Source organism: Myotis yumanensis, unplaced genomic scaffold (genome assembly GCF_028538775.1).
Source record: "Myotis yumanensis isolate MYYU_CA2020_CCGP unplaced genomic scaffold, mMyoYum1.0.hap1 SCAF_3, whole genome shotgun sequence".
In the NCBI taxonomy this organism is placed as follows: domain Eukaryota; kingdom Metazoa; phylum Chordata; class Mammalia; order Chiroptera; family Vespertilionidae; genus Myotis; species Myotis yumanensis.
In genome coordinates this window covers 115,339,104-115,355,869 of record NW_027223754.1, presented here as the reverse complement: position 1 = coordinate 115,355,869, position 16,766 = coordinate 115,339,104, and the positions used below count along the sequence as shown (strand labels likewise).

General features: G+C 40.0%; 1 protein-coding gene across 5 annotated transcripts in view; it reads left to right on the top strand.

Annotated features, from left to right (window-relative positions):
• The window catches only part of PAN3 (poly(A) specific ribonuclease subunit PAN3), a 172,620-nt gene that overhangs the window by 6,700 nt on the left and 149,154 nt on the right, over positions 1-16,766 (top strand). For all 5 annotated transcript variants that reach the window (XM_070409408.1, XM_070409407.1, XM_070409406.1 and 2 more), the window contains exons 2-3: positions 13,403-13,524; positions 15,010-15,076. In XM_070409408.1, the coding sequence (XP_070265509.1) occupies positions 13,403-13,524; positions 15,010-15,076 (189 nt within the window). The remainder of the gene's footprint in view (positions 1-13,402; positions 13,525-15,009; positions 15,077-16,766) is intronic.

The window sequence follows — 16,766 nt, the reverse complement described above, 5'->3', positions numbered from 1 at the left end:
TATGCTGCCTATAAGAGACTGATTTCAGTTGGAAACACACACACACGCACAAGTAAAGGCATAAAAAAACAAAACAGATACATAGGTCATTGGAACAGAATAGAGAACCCATATGTAAACCTTGCTTATATGGTCAATTAATCTATGACGAAGCAAGATTATAAAATGGAGAAATGACAGTCTCTTCAGTAAGTGGTGTTCAGAAAAGTGGCAGAGATACATACAAAAATGAAACTGGACCACCCTCTTACACCATATACAAAAAGTAACTCAAAATAGATTAAAAACTTAAATGTAAGTCCTGAAACTGTTAAACTCCTATAAGAAAATGTAGGTAGTAAACTCCTTGACACTGGTCTTCATAATATCTTTCTGGATAAATCTCCTTAAGCAAAGGAAACCAAAGCAAAAATAAACAAATGGAACTACATCAAACTTAAAAATTTCTGCACAGTGAAAGAAATCATAAAATAAAGAGACAGCCCACTGAATTGGGGAATATATTCACAAGTGATATATCTAATAAGGGTTAATATCCAAAATATATGAAAACGTCATACAACTCAACATAAAAAATACAAACAATCCAATTAAAAAATCAACAGAGGACATGAATAGATAGTTCTAGCAAGAAGACATATAGATGACAGACATATGAAAAGATGCTCAACCTCTCTAATCATCAGGGAAATGCAAATGAAAGCCACCGTGAGTTATCACCTTATACCTGTAAAATGGTGTAGCCACCATGGAAAATAGTATGGAGGTCCTTCAAAAAGTTAAAAGTAGAACTGCCATACAACCCAGACACTCCACTTACGGGTATTTATCTGAAGAAAATGAAAATACTAATTAAAAAAGGTATATGTATTCCTGTGTTCATTGCAGCATTATTTACAATAGCAAAGATATAGATGTAACCTAGGTATCTATCAATAGGTGAATGGATAAAGAATAAGTTATGTAGAAAGGCATATTACTGAGCAATAAAAAAGAAGGAAATCTTGCCATTTATGACAACATGGATGGACCTAGAGGGTATTATGCTAAGTGAAATAAGTTAAACAGAGAAAGGCAAATACCATATGATTTTATTTATATGTGGAATCTAAAAAAACAAATGAACAAACAACAGAAACAGACTCGTAGAAATAGAGAACAAGCTGACGGCTGCAGAAGGGAGGTGGTGCATGAGGAATGGATGAAAAACAACAAACATACAAAAAAAAAAAAGACAAAAAAAAGACTTGCCTTTCAGTATCCCCCTCCACAAAAAAGGATATGAGGCAATTAAAATGGCACATTCTAAGAGGTATTGTTATTAGAAAAAATTTAAATGTTAGTTGCTGACCTGATCATGTAGCCTCCCTGAAACAGTTTTGTTTTGCTTTTTATTTGTTTTTTGCTCTTCTTTAAATATAAGATTGTACAGTGTTTCTTTAGCTGAGAGGTCATAAACTGATCTGTTTTGATTAGCTGGATCTGCCTGTAGAAATAATTTGGGAATCTTGTGTATGTGTGATTTAAAAATTTTTATTGAAGTATTCATATATTGGGAAAAGTTTACAAATTGTAAGTTCTTGCAGTTTTCACAAAGTGAATAAATAACCAGCATTCAGATTAAAAAAAAAAAAAAAGGCCCTAGCCAGTTTGGCTTAGTGGATAGAGTGTTGGCCTGTGGACCAAAGGGTCTTGGGTTTGATTCTGGCCAGGGGCACGTACCTCAGTTGTGGGCTCCTCCCTGGCCTGGGTCCTGGTCAGGGCTCATGCAGGAGGCAACCAGTCGATGTGTTTCTTTCACATCAATGTTTCTCTCTGTCTCACCCTCTCTCTTCCACTCTTTCCAAAAATCAATGGAAAAATATCCTCAGGTGAGGATTTAAAAAAAAAAAAAAGGACATAATCAGTACCCCCATAAATCCTGCTCTTGTCCCCATCCCAGTTACTACCCTTTCCCAAAGGTAACTACTGATTTCTAACATTACATTCTAACAGTATAGATCCTTTTTTTGAACTTTAAAGGAATGGAGTCATGTAGTTGTACTTTTTTTGTGGTTTTTTTTTCTTTCAGCATGTTTGTGAGATTCATTTGTGTTATGTAGGAATAGCCTCTGTAGTCTCATTCCTGTATAGTGTTATGTTATACTAGTAGCCCTGTGCGCGGATTCGTGCGCTAGTAGGTCGCTGCCGCCCTCCTGTACCTCCCCCCGACCCCCCCCCCCCCCCCATAGCTTGTTGCCCTGCCCTCTCTTGTAGCTCTCCACCTCCCACTTGCTTGCTGCCCTGCCCTCTCCTGTAGCTCTCCGCAGCCCGCTTATACCTCGCTGGCCCACCCCCCGCTGATCCGAGATCTGGTCATGTTGCCCTCGGTCTTTACGCCTCGTGTAACAGCTAATTAGCATATTCCTCTCTTATTATATGGGATGAACTGCCACATTTTATTTTCTTATTTTACTGTTGGTGGTCAATGGAATGTTACCAGGTTTTGTATGTTAAGAAGAATACTTGCTTTGAACATTCTTGAACATGTTTTTTGGTGAACAAATATATGCATTTCTGTTAGATCACCTAGAAGTGGAATATCTGGGTATACATAGGGTGTACTAACTATGCATATGTTCAGATTTAGTAGTTGCTGTCAAACAGTTTTTTGAAGTGATTATACCGTGTTTACATTCCTTCCAGCAGTGTATAAGAGTTCCAGTTGCTCCACATTCTCCCCAACACTTGGATTAACTGTGTTATAATTTTAATCATTTTGGTGGCTAATATTTACGGTATTTTTTGTTTTTAATTTGCATGTATGTGGATTGTAATTGAATTAGTTGACAGCATTAAAAAAAATCAGAAATACAGATTTTTGGCTTCCTTTGAAGGGCAACTCTTGTATTGGAGTTAGACCTGTTGATGGGGCAAGACTTCATTTTGCCTTACTTCTTGAAAGGATGAAAATTTTTTTTATCCTCACCAGAGGACATGTTTATTAATTTGAGATAGATAGATAGATAGATAGGTAGATAGATATCGGTTACCTCCGTGTGCATCCTGACCGGGGAATCGAAATTGCAACCTAAGTATGTGACCTGACCAGGAATTGAACTGGCGATATCCTGCTGCATGAGACTATGCTTAACCAACTGGGTGACTTTTATATACATGGCTCTTCTAGGTATTTGAGTCTTTGACCTTTGCTTTAGTACTTCACATTTGCAGAATTGTTTTGTGTTTCAGATCCTGTTAAAACTTTAGAGGTAAACACAGGAGAAAACTTTATCCTTATTTTCAAACATTAGAAAACTAGCACAAAGGCTTTTTCTTAGTACAGTTACTTAAAATGATGCTTCAATCTTGTAAAGGAACCATAGTTTCATTTGTTGCTTACTTTTTATGTACATAAAATATATTTTCTTACTCCATCCTGCTCTTATATTGATCAGGCAATCCTCTAGCATTCAAGTTTGTTGTTTGGGCCCTAGTCGGTTTGGCTCAGTGAATAGAGCATTAGCCTGCAGACTGAAGGGTCTGGTTTTGATTCCGCTCAAGGGCACATGTCCAGGTTGCAGGCTCAATCCCAAGTAGGGGGTGTGCAGGAGGCAGCCAGTCAATGATTCTCATCATTGATGTTTCGATCTCTCTCTCCCTCTCCCTTCCTCTCTGAAATCATTAAAAAAATTACATTAATAATAAAAAGATATTAAAAAAAAGAGTAGCAATTTATACAAAAAAGATTGTTGTTTGGGAAATAACAGTTTATTATTTTTTAAAAGGTTATTCTAAAATTTTTTTTTCTTATTATTCTAAGTTTTTGCTATTTCATATTTCTTTTGGACTTGGAATCTTCCAAGGCCTAGCTGTGGATTTATTTGAGTTCAGTTGAATTACTGATAACATTTTAATGATGTAATTACATTTCCAACTAGAATTTTAACCTACTTTTGGTTTATTTTGTTAATCCTCACCGAGGATATTTATTTTCATTGATTTTTACGGGGGGGGGGGGGGGTTGGGGGGGAAGGGGAGAGAGAGAGAGAGAGAGATATGTGACCATGTGAGAGAGACACATCGATTGGTTGCCTCCCAAATGAGCTCCAGTGGGGGTGGGGATTGGACCTGCAATCCTTCGGTGCGCAGGACCATGCTCTAACTCTTGAGTCACACTGGCCAGGGCTAGAATTTTAATCTATAACGTGCTCAATTTTTAGCAGCTAAAGTATTTGTTATCCCATGATTTGTATTTTATGTACATTACTTTATTTGAAACCCAGTAGATTTGTTTATCAAAATAAACTTAGTTTTCAGTTCTACTAATTTAGTTAGTAGTGAAGCTTTGATATAAGACATCTAAAGTGTACTTCTGGCTCTCTTATTAGCTTTGTGATCTTGGGCAAATTTTTTTTAAAAAATATATATTTTGTTGATTTTTTACAGAGAGGAAGGGAGAGAGATAGTTAGAAACATCGATGAGAGAGAAACATCGATCAGCCGCCTCCTGCACACTCCCTACTGGGTATGTGCCCGCAACCAATGTACATGCCCTTGACCGGAATCGAACCTGGGACCTTTCAGTCTGCAGGCCGACGCTCTATCCACTGAGCCAAACCGGTTAAGGCTCTTGGGCAAATTTTTAATCTTAAGCCCAAGTTTTTCTCATTTTAAAAAATGGAGGTAAAAATAGTACCTACTTGGTGGGATTGCATGTGACACTATCAGTGTGTATTGCCTGGTACATAGTGAAATATCAGTCTTAGTTACTGCTATTATTGAATATTATTATTAATAACTATAATTAACATGTACATCTATGTCCCTAGTCCTCCCTCCCCCCCTAATATTTGAGAGTATACAGTTGGCCCTCCTTATCTACAGGTTTTGCATCTGCAGATACAACCAACTGCAGATGGAAAATATTTTTAAAAAATGTTACGCTTTTGCTTACATGCACTGTGTAATTAGGCCTATGACGGTTGTGTCTGTAATGAACATGTATAGACTATTTTTCTTGTCATTATTATCCAAACAATATAGTGTAACAACTATTTATATAGCATTTACATTGTATTTTATAGGTAATCTAGAGGTGATTCAAAGTATACAGGAGGATGTGTGCGTAGACTATATGTATTCTATATAAGGGACATGGGTGTCCTCAGTTATTGTATCCACAAGGGTTGAGAAACCAGTCCCTTTCAATACTGAAGGACAGCTGTACTTTCAAGACCAGTAAAATAGCTATAAATTATTGAACTGTGGTTGCCTATCCAACCACAGGAAGAAAGCAGTGGATAACCTGAAGTTCATAAAATAACTTTGGAAAGTATAATGTTTGTGGCAAAACTGTTTTTGTTTAAGCCAGTATTACACTTTTCTTTCCATAAACTTGTATGATCTGACAGGAAAGTGAGTACTGAATTTGCCATTAGGATAGCTTCTATAGGTTTACACATTTTTATTGGACAACTAGAGGCCCAGTGCACTTGGGGGGGTCCCTCAGCCTGGCCTGCGCCCTCTCGCAGTCTGGGAGTCCTCGGGGGATGTCCGACTGACAGCTTAGGCCCGCTCCCAGCTGGCAGTCGGACGTCCTTAGCGCTGCCGTGGAGGCAGGAGAGGTCCTGCCATTGCTGCTGTGCTCACCAGAGCCTGGCTTCTGGCTGAGCAGTGCTCCCCCTGTGGTTGCACACTGATCACCAGGGGGCAGCTCCTGCGTTGAGCATCTGATCCCTGGTGGTCAGTGCGCGTCATAGCCACCAGTCGTTGGGCTGTTCGGCCTTTTATTATATAGGTTACATATAGACTTCATAATACCATTCATTTTACTCATTTAATATTGGGCATTGCAACATGGCAAGCTGTGATCTAGGTGATGGGAATACAACATTGAAGGAAACGAAACTCTGCCCTAGTGCAGCTTACCTTCTAGTAGGGTATACAAACATATGCATAAGTTAATATTAGGTCTTGATAAGTTTTATGAGAAGAACTCAGAGGTTTATGAGAAATACTCAAAGAGGGATATACTAATATAAGTCTAGGTAAGATACAGTTAATGAGTAAAAACACTTCTTTACATGAAAGTTCATTTGAATGACCCTGTAAGAAAAATTATTGCCAAAATAAAACTTAACATCTATTTTGACCTTTTATAGATTTTAAAAAATTTAACTTTCTATTTTGAGATAATTGTAGAATCCCATGCAGTAGTAAGAAATAATACAGAGAGATATTGTCGCATCACCCAGTTTCTCCCAGTGGTAACATCTTTCATAGCTATAATACAGTATTACAGTCAGCATTGATTGACATAGTAACCCACTTTTCCACTTTTCCCTAGTTTTATTTGCACTCGTGTGTACCTGTGTGTGAATTTAGTTCTGTTTATGCTTGTGTACCTGCCAACACAATCAAGGCATAAGATAGTTCTGTCAGTCTCAAATTGCCATTTTGTAACTTGCTTTCTCTCCCAACCACTGGTAATCAGTAATTTGCTCTCCATTTTTATAATTTTGTCATTTCAACAGTGTTCTATAAATGGAATTATATAGCATGTAACCTTTTGGGATTGGTATTTTTATTGCTGTATAATTAACATACAGTATCTTATTTCAGGTGTACATCACAGTGATTCATTATTTATATACATTACTAGAGGCCTGGTGCACGAAATTCATGCACAGGTGTGTGTGTGTGTGTGTGTGTGTGTGTGTCTCAACCCGGCCTGCACCCTCTCCAATCTGGGACCCCTCGGAGGATATCCGATGATCGGGCCTAAACTGGCAGTCGGACATCCCTCTCACAATCGGGGACTGGTGGCTCCTAACCGCTTGCCTGCCTGCCTGATTGCCCCTAACCGCTTCTGCCTGCCAGCGTGATCGCCCCCTAACTGCTCCCCTGCTGGCCTGATTGCCCCTAACTATCCTCCCGTGCTGGCCTGATCACCCCAAACTGTCCTCCTCTGCTGGCCTGATTGTCCACCACTGCCCTGCCCTGCTGGCCTGCTTGCCCCCAGCTGCCCCGCCTCCCCACTCCCCCCCCCCCCCGGCCTGATCACCCCCAACTGCCCTCCTCTCCTGGACTGATTGCCCCTAACCACCTTTACCCCGCCACCATGGCTTTGTCTGGAAGGACGTCTGGGAAGGTCTCCTGGAAGGTCTGCTAGTCTAATTAGCATATTACTCTTTTATTAGTATAGATGGAAAGGTGGTTATAGTTAACAATACTATATTGTATATTTGAAAGTTTCTAAGAGAGTACATCTTAAAAGTTCTCATCATAAGAACAAAAATTATAACTGTGTGGTGTTGGACATTAACCTAACTCATTTTAGCAATCATTTTGCAATATATACACACTAGAGGCCCGGTACACAAAATTCGTGCAGTCGGGGTGGGGTCCCTCAGCCTGGCCTGCGCCCTCTTGCAGTCTGGGAGCCCTCGGGGGATGTCTGACTGATGGCTTAGGCCAGCTCCCAGTTGGCAGTCGGACATCCTTAGCGCTGCTGTGGAGGTGGGAGAGGTTCCCGCCACCGCCGCTGTGCACGCCAGCCGTGAGCCTGGCTTTTGGCTGAGCAGCGCTTCCCCTGTGGGAGCGCACTGACCATCAGGGGGCAGCGCCTGTGTTGAGTGTCTGCCCCCTGGTGGTTAGTGCGTGTCATAATGACTAGTAGTTCTGCTATTTGGTCGATTTGCATATGGCCTGCGGGATTGGGCTGAAACAGGCTCTCAGACATCCCCTGAGGGGTCCTGGATTGTGAGAGGGTGCAGACCAGGCTGAGGGACCCCCACTGGTGCATGATCAAGGCTGGGGAGGGACGCGAGAGGTTGGCCAGCTGGGGAGAGACTGTAGGAGGGCTCCAGGTGTGTCCGGCTCGTCTCGCCCAGTCCTGCCCCGTTGGCCACCTTCTAATTAATTTCCTTTCAGTGTACATGAATCTGTGCACCAGGTCACTAGTGTATTATAAAAAGATTTAATGTATACAGATAATGTGTTCAAAAAAAATTATGGCAAGCTTTCAACTTAGTATGATTTAGGCTAAAAGTGGAGATTCATCATTCATTGAATTAATTAACATTTATTGAGTAGTTACTCTGTGTCAGGTACTGATCTTTAGATTCTTGGGATGCATTAGCCCCAATAAGTTTAAAGTATGTTAAAAGATGACAAGTACTACATAAAACATATAAAACCCCCCATCTCTACTAGTTCTCAAGAAACCATAGGTTTAGGTGATCTGAAACTGGTAATAAATTGGTTTTAGCAACAAATTTTCTCTTCTCCATTATGAAATTCCAAGTCACTTTTCTGAGAAAACAGGAACAGTTTAAGACTTTTTAAAAACACATATTGCTGAGAGAAACCAAGATGGCAGCATAGGTAAACACAAGAAATTGCTGCCTCGCACAACCACTTCAAAAATACAACTAAAAGACAAAACGGACATCATCCAGAACCACAGGAAGGCTGGCTGAGTGGAAATTCTACAACTAGAAGGAAAGAGAAAAGCACACTAAGACTCAGAGGAGGTGCGGAAGTAAAGTGCAGAGGTACGGAGGTGCACGTGGAAAGGGCTGGCAATTGAGGACGTGGTTGTCTTTTTCAATCGAGAGGGAGTCTCAAGCTCCCGACTGCTCTGAACTCCAGTTCCCGGTGAGTCTCTAGGGACCCAGACTCATACAGGGAGAAACTGGACTGTTTGGCATTGGTCAGAACTCGAGGGAGGCTTTCTCTCAGAGGTGCTTGCAGCGATTACCGGGACACTGAGACACGGGGCCTCTTAGGGTAGGACTGAGGATCAGCCATAGCTGTTTGCTCTGCCCTGTTGATTCCCTGAGACCCAGCCCCACGCAAGCTGTGCGCAGAGGCTTTGCATATGAAAGGCCTGGCCCTTTGCAATCTGAAAATTACCTAACAAACTGCAGCTGGGTCAGAGAGACCCAGAAATTCCAAAAGAAGGCCCAAGGCCCCACAGCAGCTTACATTGCTTCACAGCTGGGCCTCATTTGGGCACCTCCAGACCCCAAACAAAGAAGAGGAATCTGCAGATCTCTCCATAGCTCCTGCTGGGTAGCCTCAGGCAGAGGCTAAATTAGCACCTCCTTAGAGATCCAAGAGCCAGTGTACCCAGTGGTCAGAGTGGGACCATCCAGATTACAACTCCTCAGAACCATAAGGGTCACACTCAGGGGGCGGACTCAGTGAGCACCAAAGCCCCACTGAAGCAAGTCTTGCCCCAGAAGGGTGTCTTCAGCACAGAAGTTCTCCCACTGCAGACACAGCTGATTCTCACAGCCAATTGGCCTGGAGGTCAATTCCTCCCAGTGATACCTACAACAATCAAGGCTTAACTACAACAAGACTGTGCACAAAGCCCACAAAAAGGTGCACCAAGAGTGTCCACCTCAGGTAATTGGGGAGGCTGAGCCACTGGGCCCTATAGGACACCTAGCACAGAAAGCCACTCTATCAACACAGGGACGCATAAAAAATGCGGAGACAAAGAAACGTCACAAATGACAGAAATGGAGGAAAGAAAACTACAGGATATAGAATTTAAAATCACACTTATAAGGTTTTTCAAGAATTTTCTAGAAACTGCTGATAAATGTAGTGAGACCCTCAAGAAATCTAGTGAGACCCTCGAGGATATGAAAAAGGACCAACTAGAAATTAAGCATACACTGACTGAAATAAAGAATATTATACAGAGTTCCAACAGCAGACTAGAAGATTGCAAGAATCAAGTCAAAGATTTGAAATACGAAGAAGCAAAAAACACCCAACCAGAAAAACAAAAAGAAAAAAGAATCCAAAAATATGAAGATAGTGTAAGGAGCCTCTGGGACAACTTCAAGCGAACCAACATCCGAATTATATGGGTGCCAGAAGAAGAGAAAGAGCAAGATATTGAAAACCTATTTGAAGAAATAATGACAGAAAACTTCCCCTACCTGGTGAAAGAAATAGACTTACAAGTCCAGGAAGCACAGAGAACCCCAAACAAAAGGAATCCAAAGAGGACCACACCAAGACACATCATAATTAAAATGTCAAGAGCAAAAGACAAAGAGAGAATCTTAAAAGCAGCAAGAGAAAAAAAAGTCAGTTACCTACAAGGGAGTACCCATACGACTGTCAGCTGATTTCTCAACAGAAACTATGCAGGCCAGAAGGGAGTGGCAAGGAATATTCAAAGTAATGAATAGCAAGAACCTACAACCAAGATTACTTTACCCAGCAAAGCTATCATTCAGAATTGAAGGTCAGATAAAGGGCTTCACAGATAAGAAAAAGCTAAAGGAGTTCATCACCACCAAACCAGTATTATATGAAATGCTGAAAGGTATCCTTTAAGAAGAGGAAGATGAAGGAAAAGGTAAAGACAAATTATGAACAACAAATACACATCTGTCAACAAGTGAATCTAAAAATCAAGTGAATAAATAATCTGACGAACAGAATAAACTGGTGAATATAATAGAATCAGGGGCATATTAAGGGAGTGGACTGACAATTCTCGGGGGGAAAGGGGTGTGGCGGGTGCAGGAAGAGACTGGACAAAAATCGTACACCTATGGATGAGGACAGTGGGGTGGGGGGTAAGGGCCGAGGGTGGGATGTGAACTGGGTGGAGGCGAGCTATGGGGGAAAAAAGAGGAACAACTGTAATAATCTGAACAATAAAGATTTAACTTAAAAAAAAGAAAAAAGGAGAGATTTTAGTAGACCTTTCATAGAAATAGTAAGCCTTATTTAAAGTGGATTGCAAATTGTTATTACACAGAGATGTTTTAAAGTTTACTTAAAACAAATTCCAAAAATGTCCATCCATGTTGTCACAAATTATAGGATTGCCTTCTTTTTCATGACTGAATAATATTCCATTGTGTATGTGTGTGTGTGTGTGTGCGCGCACGTGTGTGTGCGAGAGAGAGAGAGAGAGAGAGAGAGAAAGAGAGAGAGAGATTGATTGTCTTTATTCATCTCTCTATAAATACTTAGGTTGTTTCCATGTCTTGACTATTATGAATAATGCTGCAGTGAACATAGAGGTGCAGATACCTCTTTTTGAGATAGTGATTTTATTTCGTTTGGATATATAGCCAGAATTAAGATTGCTGGATCATGTGGTAGTTTGATATTTAGTTTTTTAAAAATATGTTTTTATTGATTTGAGAGAGAGAGAGAGAGAAAGACAAAGACATTAATGATGAGAGAGAACATTGATTGGCTGCCTCCTGCACCCCCACTACTGGAGATTGAGTCTGCAAATTTGGCATGTGCCGTGACCGGGAATTGAACTGTGACCTCCTGTTTAATTGGTTGATGCTCAACCACTGACCCAAACTGGCTGGGCTATATTTAATTTTTTGAGGGACCTCCATACCCTTTTCCATAGTAGCTGCACCAATTTACATGCCCACATCTCTGTGTCTTAGTTTGTGTTGCTCTAACAAAATACCACAGACTGGGTGGCTTATAAACAACAGAAATTTTATTTCTTACAGTTCTTGAAGCTGGGAAGTCCAATATCACAGCACTGGCAGATTATGTGTGGTGGTTGTTGAGGACCCACTTCCTGATTCATAGATGGGCACCTTCTTGTTGTGTTCTTACATGGTGGAAGGGTCTAGGACTCTCTGTAGGTTCTCTTTTATAAGAACACTAATCTCATGCATGAGGGCTCCACTCTCATGACCTAGGCACCTCCTAAAGGTTTAGGATTTCAATATATGACTTTGAGGATATACCAAAATTCAGATTATAGCACCCTACATCCAACTATCAGTATTTCTTTAGTCTACTTTTTAAAAATTGTTGTTAATACTCACCTGAGGATATTTTCCCATTGTTTTTTAGAGAGAGTGGAAGGGAGGGGATAGACCAGCCGTGGGCAAACTATGGCCCGCAGGCCGGATTCGGCCCATTTGAAATGAATAAAACTAAAAAAAAAAAAAAAGACCGTACCCTTTTATGTAATGACGTTTACTTTGAATTTATATTAGTTCACACAAACACTCCATCCATGCTTTTGTTCCGGCCCTCCCATCCAGTTTAAGAACCCATTGTGGCCCTCGAGTAAAAAAGTTTGCCCACCCCTGGGATAGACAGAGAGAAACATCAATGTGAGGGAGACCCATCGATTGGAATCGGACCTGGGACTCTTTGAGTCTGTGATGGAACCAGCTAGGGTTAGACTACTTCTTGTTGGGAGTGGGAGTGGTTTCAGTGGTTCTTAGAGGTTCTGCACAGAGAGGGCAATTCTCTTTGCAGTTCAGCTGTTATGAAGTGTAAGGCTTTGTACTTAACTAGCAGCTTAAAAATAGCATTTCAAGTACTTACCAAGAACTAGTATCTAAAACATATTGTCCATGACTTTGTTCGTATATAAAGGATTGTTCTACTTAAAATCATTCTGTATTATCCTGTCCTAAAATCCACAGACAGGGTGTCATTCCTGAACTCTATTCCATTTCTACTTCTGTAAAATTGTTTTTACTGAACTATGAATTAATGTGAGTCTGCTGATTTTCCCCCTATAATATATTTGAGAAACAGTCCTGAGGAAATTGCAGTAGTTTATTGTCGAGTAACACTCCCTCCACGTTCTGCGTGGAGTAGGGTTCGGTATCTGAAAGTGGAGCCGCACAACAAATGAAAGAAAAAGACACGAGATAATTTTGCAATATTGGGGGACCAGGCGGGCAAGTCCCGAAGGACTTCCTCTTCTGTGCTTAGGTCTCACCAAGCTTTTATTTTTTTATTTTTATTTATTTATTTATTTTAATATATTTTATTCACCAAGCTTTTATTGAACTGGGATGCACTCATAGCATAGCCCTTAGGCAGGTGACCCCATTAACAGGCAGACTAGCCCATCAGCAAGGATTTACATAATAATAAATGGGAATTAAGGGAACTAAGGTGGGGATGCTTCAGCTGTTATTACCTAAATTAACTGGGTGGTTCCTAGATTAACTGGATGGTGCACTTCTGACCTTTGCTAGGACTTCAAAGGTTACTAGCTTTTGGGGGTCTCTGTTTAAACTCAGCTAGTGAAGACAATGAATGGACTCCGGTAGTTTATAGTTTCTGCTGGCCTCTTGCAAAGTTAAAGAAAGAAACTTGAAATCCAAGTCTGATTTGTTTCTTCATGTTGTGCTTGGTAGCTTTTAGGTGACTGATATAAAATAAATTACTATCTCTGTAGGAAAACAACAGTCAACTTGAGCATTGTTTAACAAATGTTTAGAGCTGAGCCAATTTTTTTTGGTCCTATCTTTTGTTATGAATAAGTAAATAAAAATAAGTGTGGCAGATTGACACTTCAAAAGTTATCTAGGAACACAGAAACTACGTCAGTGTTTGTGCTTTTAAATAATCAAATACTTGAATTTTTTTTCTCTTTCAGTTCCTGGAATAGATGGAGGTGCTTTAACTGATACCAGTCTCACAGATTCCTATTTCAGCACCAGCTTTATAGGAGTCAATGGATTTGGAAGCCCTGTAGAAACAAAGTATCCCTTGCTGCAGGTATCATTAGTATGAGTTTAAACAATGAAGTTTATTCTGAGGGTGGAGAGCATCTAGAGCAGTGGTTCCCAACCTTTCTTTGGCCATGCCCCACCTAAGCATAAAATCCTGATATGTCCCCTCCCGCCATGACATATAATTCTTATTATTCAAAAAGTGAACTCCTATTCATGTGGAGGAAGCTAAAAGGCCATTAACTTGGTCTAAACTAGCTTCCAAAGAACATGGCATCCAGAAAAGAGAAAAATAAAAGAACGAAAGGACAGTTGAAGTACTGAGGAAGAAATCACTAAGAAATTGTTAAAAAAATGTGAAGTGGCCCTAACCGGTTTTGCTCAGTAGATAGAGCGTCGGCCTGCGGACTCAAGGGTCCCAGGTTCGATTCCGGTCAAGGGCATGTACCTTGGTTGCGGGCACATACCCAGTAGGGAGTGTGCAGGAGGCAGCTGATCAATGTTTCTCTCTCATCGATGTTTCTAACTCTCTATCCCTCTCCCTTCCTCTCTGTAAAAAATCAATAAAATATATTTTTAAAAAATGTAAAGTGATATGAAAAAATAGCAAATAAAGTTTAAAACATAACAGAGAACTGAAATGCATAAATATATTACAATATATTTATATACTGTATATGAGGCCCTTAGAACCATAAGAAATTTAAAAAAATTCACTGTTAATTCATTCTTGGATTGTCCCCCTTAAAAATCAAATTGCACCCGTGTGACATGTGTCCCATGTGGGAACCACTGATCTAAAGTCTTAATTTATTCCTAAATTTATTTATCAGGAGGGGGTGGGATTTAAGATAATGAAGTAGTTGGGATATAGTTAAGGCATCTTATCTCCTAGTAGGTTTGGAGTCAGAGTGAGCTTTCAATGGTGGGGTTAGGGTTGGGACAACCATGGAGTATTTAGAGATAGATAGGAAGAAACTAGTTTCACTCCTTTGTCTGTTTTGTGGTTGTGGAATGAAGGCCTTTCATGATGGAGAGACACACCATAGAGATTATGGAGTGTGTTGAGAAACCATGAAACACATTTAGAGAACAGTGGATAGCCTAATTTTATAGAGTCTCTAAGGTAAACAAAGGATAATATGCATTGGGAGAAGATATTAGAGAGCATTTCTTGACTTTATATGTAGTCACTTTACATCTTGAATGGATATTGGAATTTAAATTTTATGGACAAGGAAATTTAGTAGTTATATGTGTCTTGCCCAGGCTGACAAATTAATAGAAGTGCATTCAAAATAGGTCTTCAGCTTTGGTTTTAAACATCTGACTAGTGAGTAAAATTTTCATTTGCTGTGTTATGCAGAGTGTTTGGAAGTTTTTGCATAGATTATTGTAATCTAAGCAGCAGTGATTAGAGTATTAGTAATGTGAAAGATGGATAGGAGGGGAAGAAGCAAAGAAAATTAGTCTTAATTGGTTGAATATTCTTAATTCTAGTGATATTATGTACCTATGTTTTCTTTTTCAGAGAATGACTAATAGTAGCAGCTCCCCAAGCCTTCTAAATGACAGTGCCAAGCCATATGCAGGCCATGGTAAGGCTTGGTTCCTTTTCCTCTCTTAAATGTATGTTTCTGACTCTAAAAACAATATGTCCATTGTAGAAATTTTGAAAGTTATGGACAGGTATAAGGAAGAAAGTAAAAAAATGATCTATTATTTCATATTCAGGAACTATTAAAATTTGTATTACTCATATATACATAATACATAGTGTTATGCCCAGATTTCAAGATTCCCAAGAAACCACATCAGGGAGCCATCCAATCTGATGCAAAAGCATAAGAATCTGTATTTCAGGCTAGCTTGAGCTCTCCATCCACCAGACTCACCTACACATCGGCTAGCCAAGTGGTCAAGAGAGAGCCAACCCCGCCCAGAGACCGGTTATATAGGGGGGGGTCGGAGTAAGGGGAGGAGAAAGGACTGTGCTCTGCCGATTGGCCAGGCGCAAGCCGGGTCCTGTTACACAGGATGTGGTCATATCTATGGCGCGCACTTCCCTTGATTGTCATTGGTTAGTTTAAAATCCCGGGCGTGGCCAGCAGAGGCCTGGGCTTCCGGGAAGAAGGCCGCACGTGGCCCCAACATGGAGGATACAGGCAAGATGGAGGGCATAACCCTCGCCCTTTCACATAGCAGTACTTAAGTATATACATTATAATACTTAATTTCAAGATCACATTAAATATATTTTAATGAATATTTCTTGATCATTATAAACTGAATTCTGTTATTTCTCTTAATAATTTTCTGAACTATTTTTGTTTTTATTCTTTTAAAAAAACAATTATACTTCAAATCTGTGTTCATATTTTGAGTTATTTGCTTTGGGAACATTCTTAGATATGGAATTACTGTTTCAAAGATTATGGACATTTTTAAGGCTTTTGATATAGAAGTTCCAGATATGTTTCTGTATCCTTTTTAAAAAATAAATATTCAAGGATTTTTTGTGGTGGGAGGCGTTGTTAATCTTCATTGGAGGATTTTTTTCCCATTGCTTTTTAGAGAGAGTGGAAGGGAGGGATGAAGAGTGGGAGAAAGAGAGAACCATCAGTGTGAGAGAGACACATTAATTGGCTGCCTCTCACATGCGCCTGGACTGGGGCTGGGATCGAACCTGAGATTCTTCGGTACAACAACAGACCCACACTGGCCAGGCCAAAGGATGATTTAAAAAAAATAAAAGCAACAATTGAGTATTAAGACTGCATCAGTAAAATGTTAACAGCTATTAATAATGGTGACAATAAGAATTTGCATGTGGGTTATTTCCTTTTTATTTTTTGGTTAATCCTTACCAGAGGATATTTTTCCATTGATTTTTAGAGAGAGTGGAAGGGAGTGGGAGAGACAGAGAGAGAAAAACATTAATGTGAGAGACATATTGATTGGTTGCCTCCCGCACATACCCAGGGGAATGAGCCTGCAACCGAGGTATCTGCCCTTAACTGAAATTGAACCCAGGACCCTTCAGGCCATGCATGGGCTGATGCTCTTTCCCCTGAGCCAAACCTGCTGGGGTATGAGGTTTCTTTAAATGAGAGTATTTACTATTTTTTTTTTAGGGTTTTACAGGTAATTTAATGAGAAACTTAAGATTAACTTAAAGCTCAGAAACGAAGATAAATATTTTAATGTATATTATGCACACCTTTTCAGAAATTTCTGATTTGTTAAGTGAAAAACAATTTAGACTTACACTTTTGTTTATAACTTCTG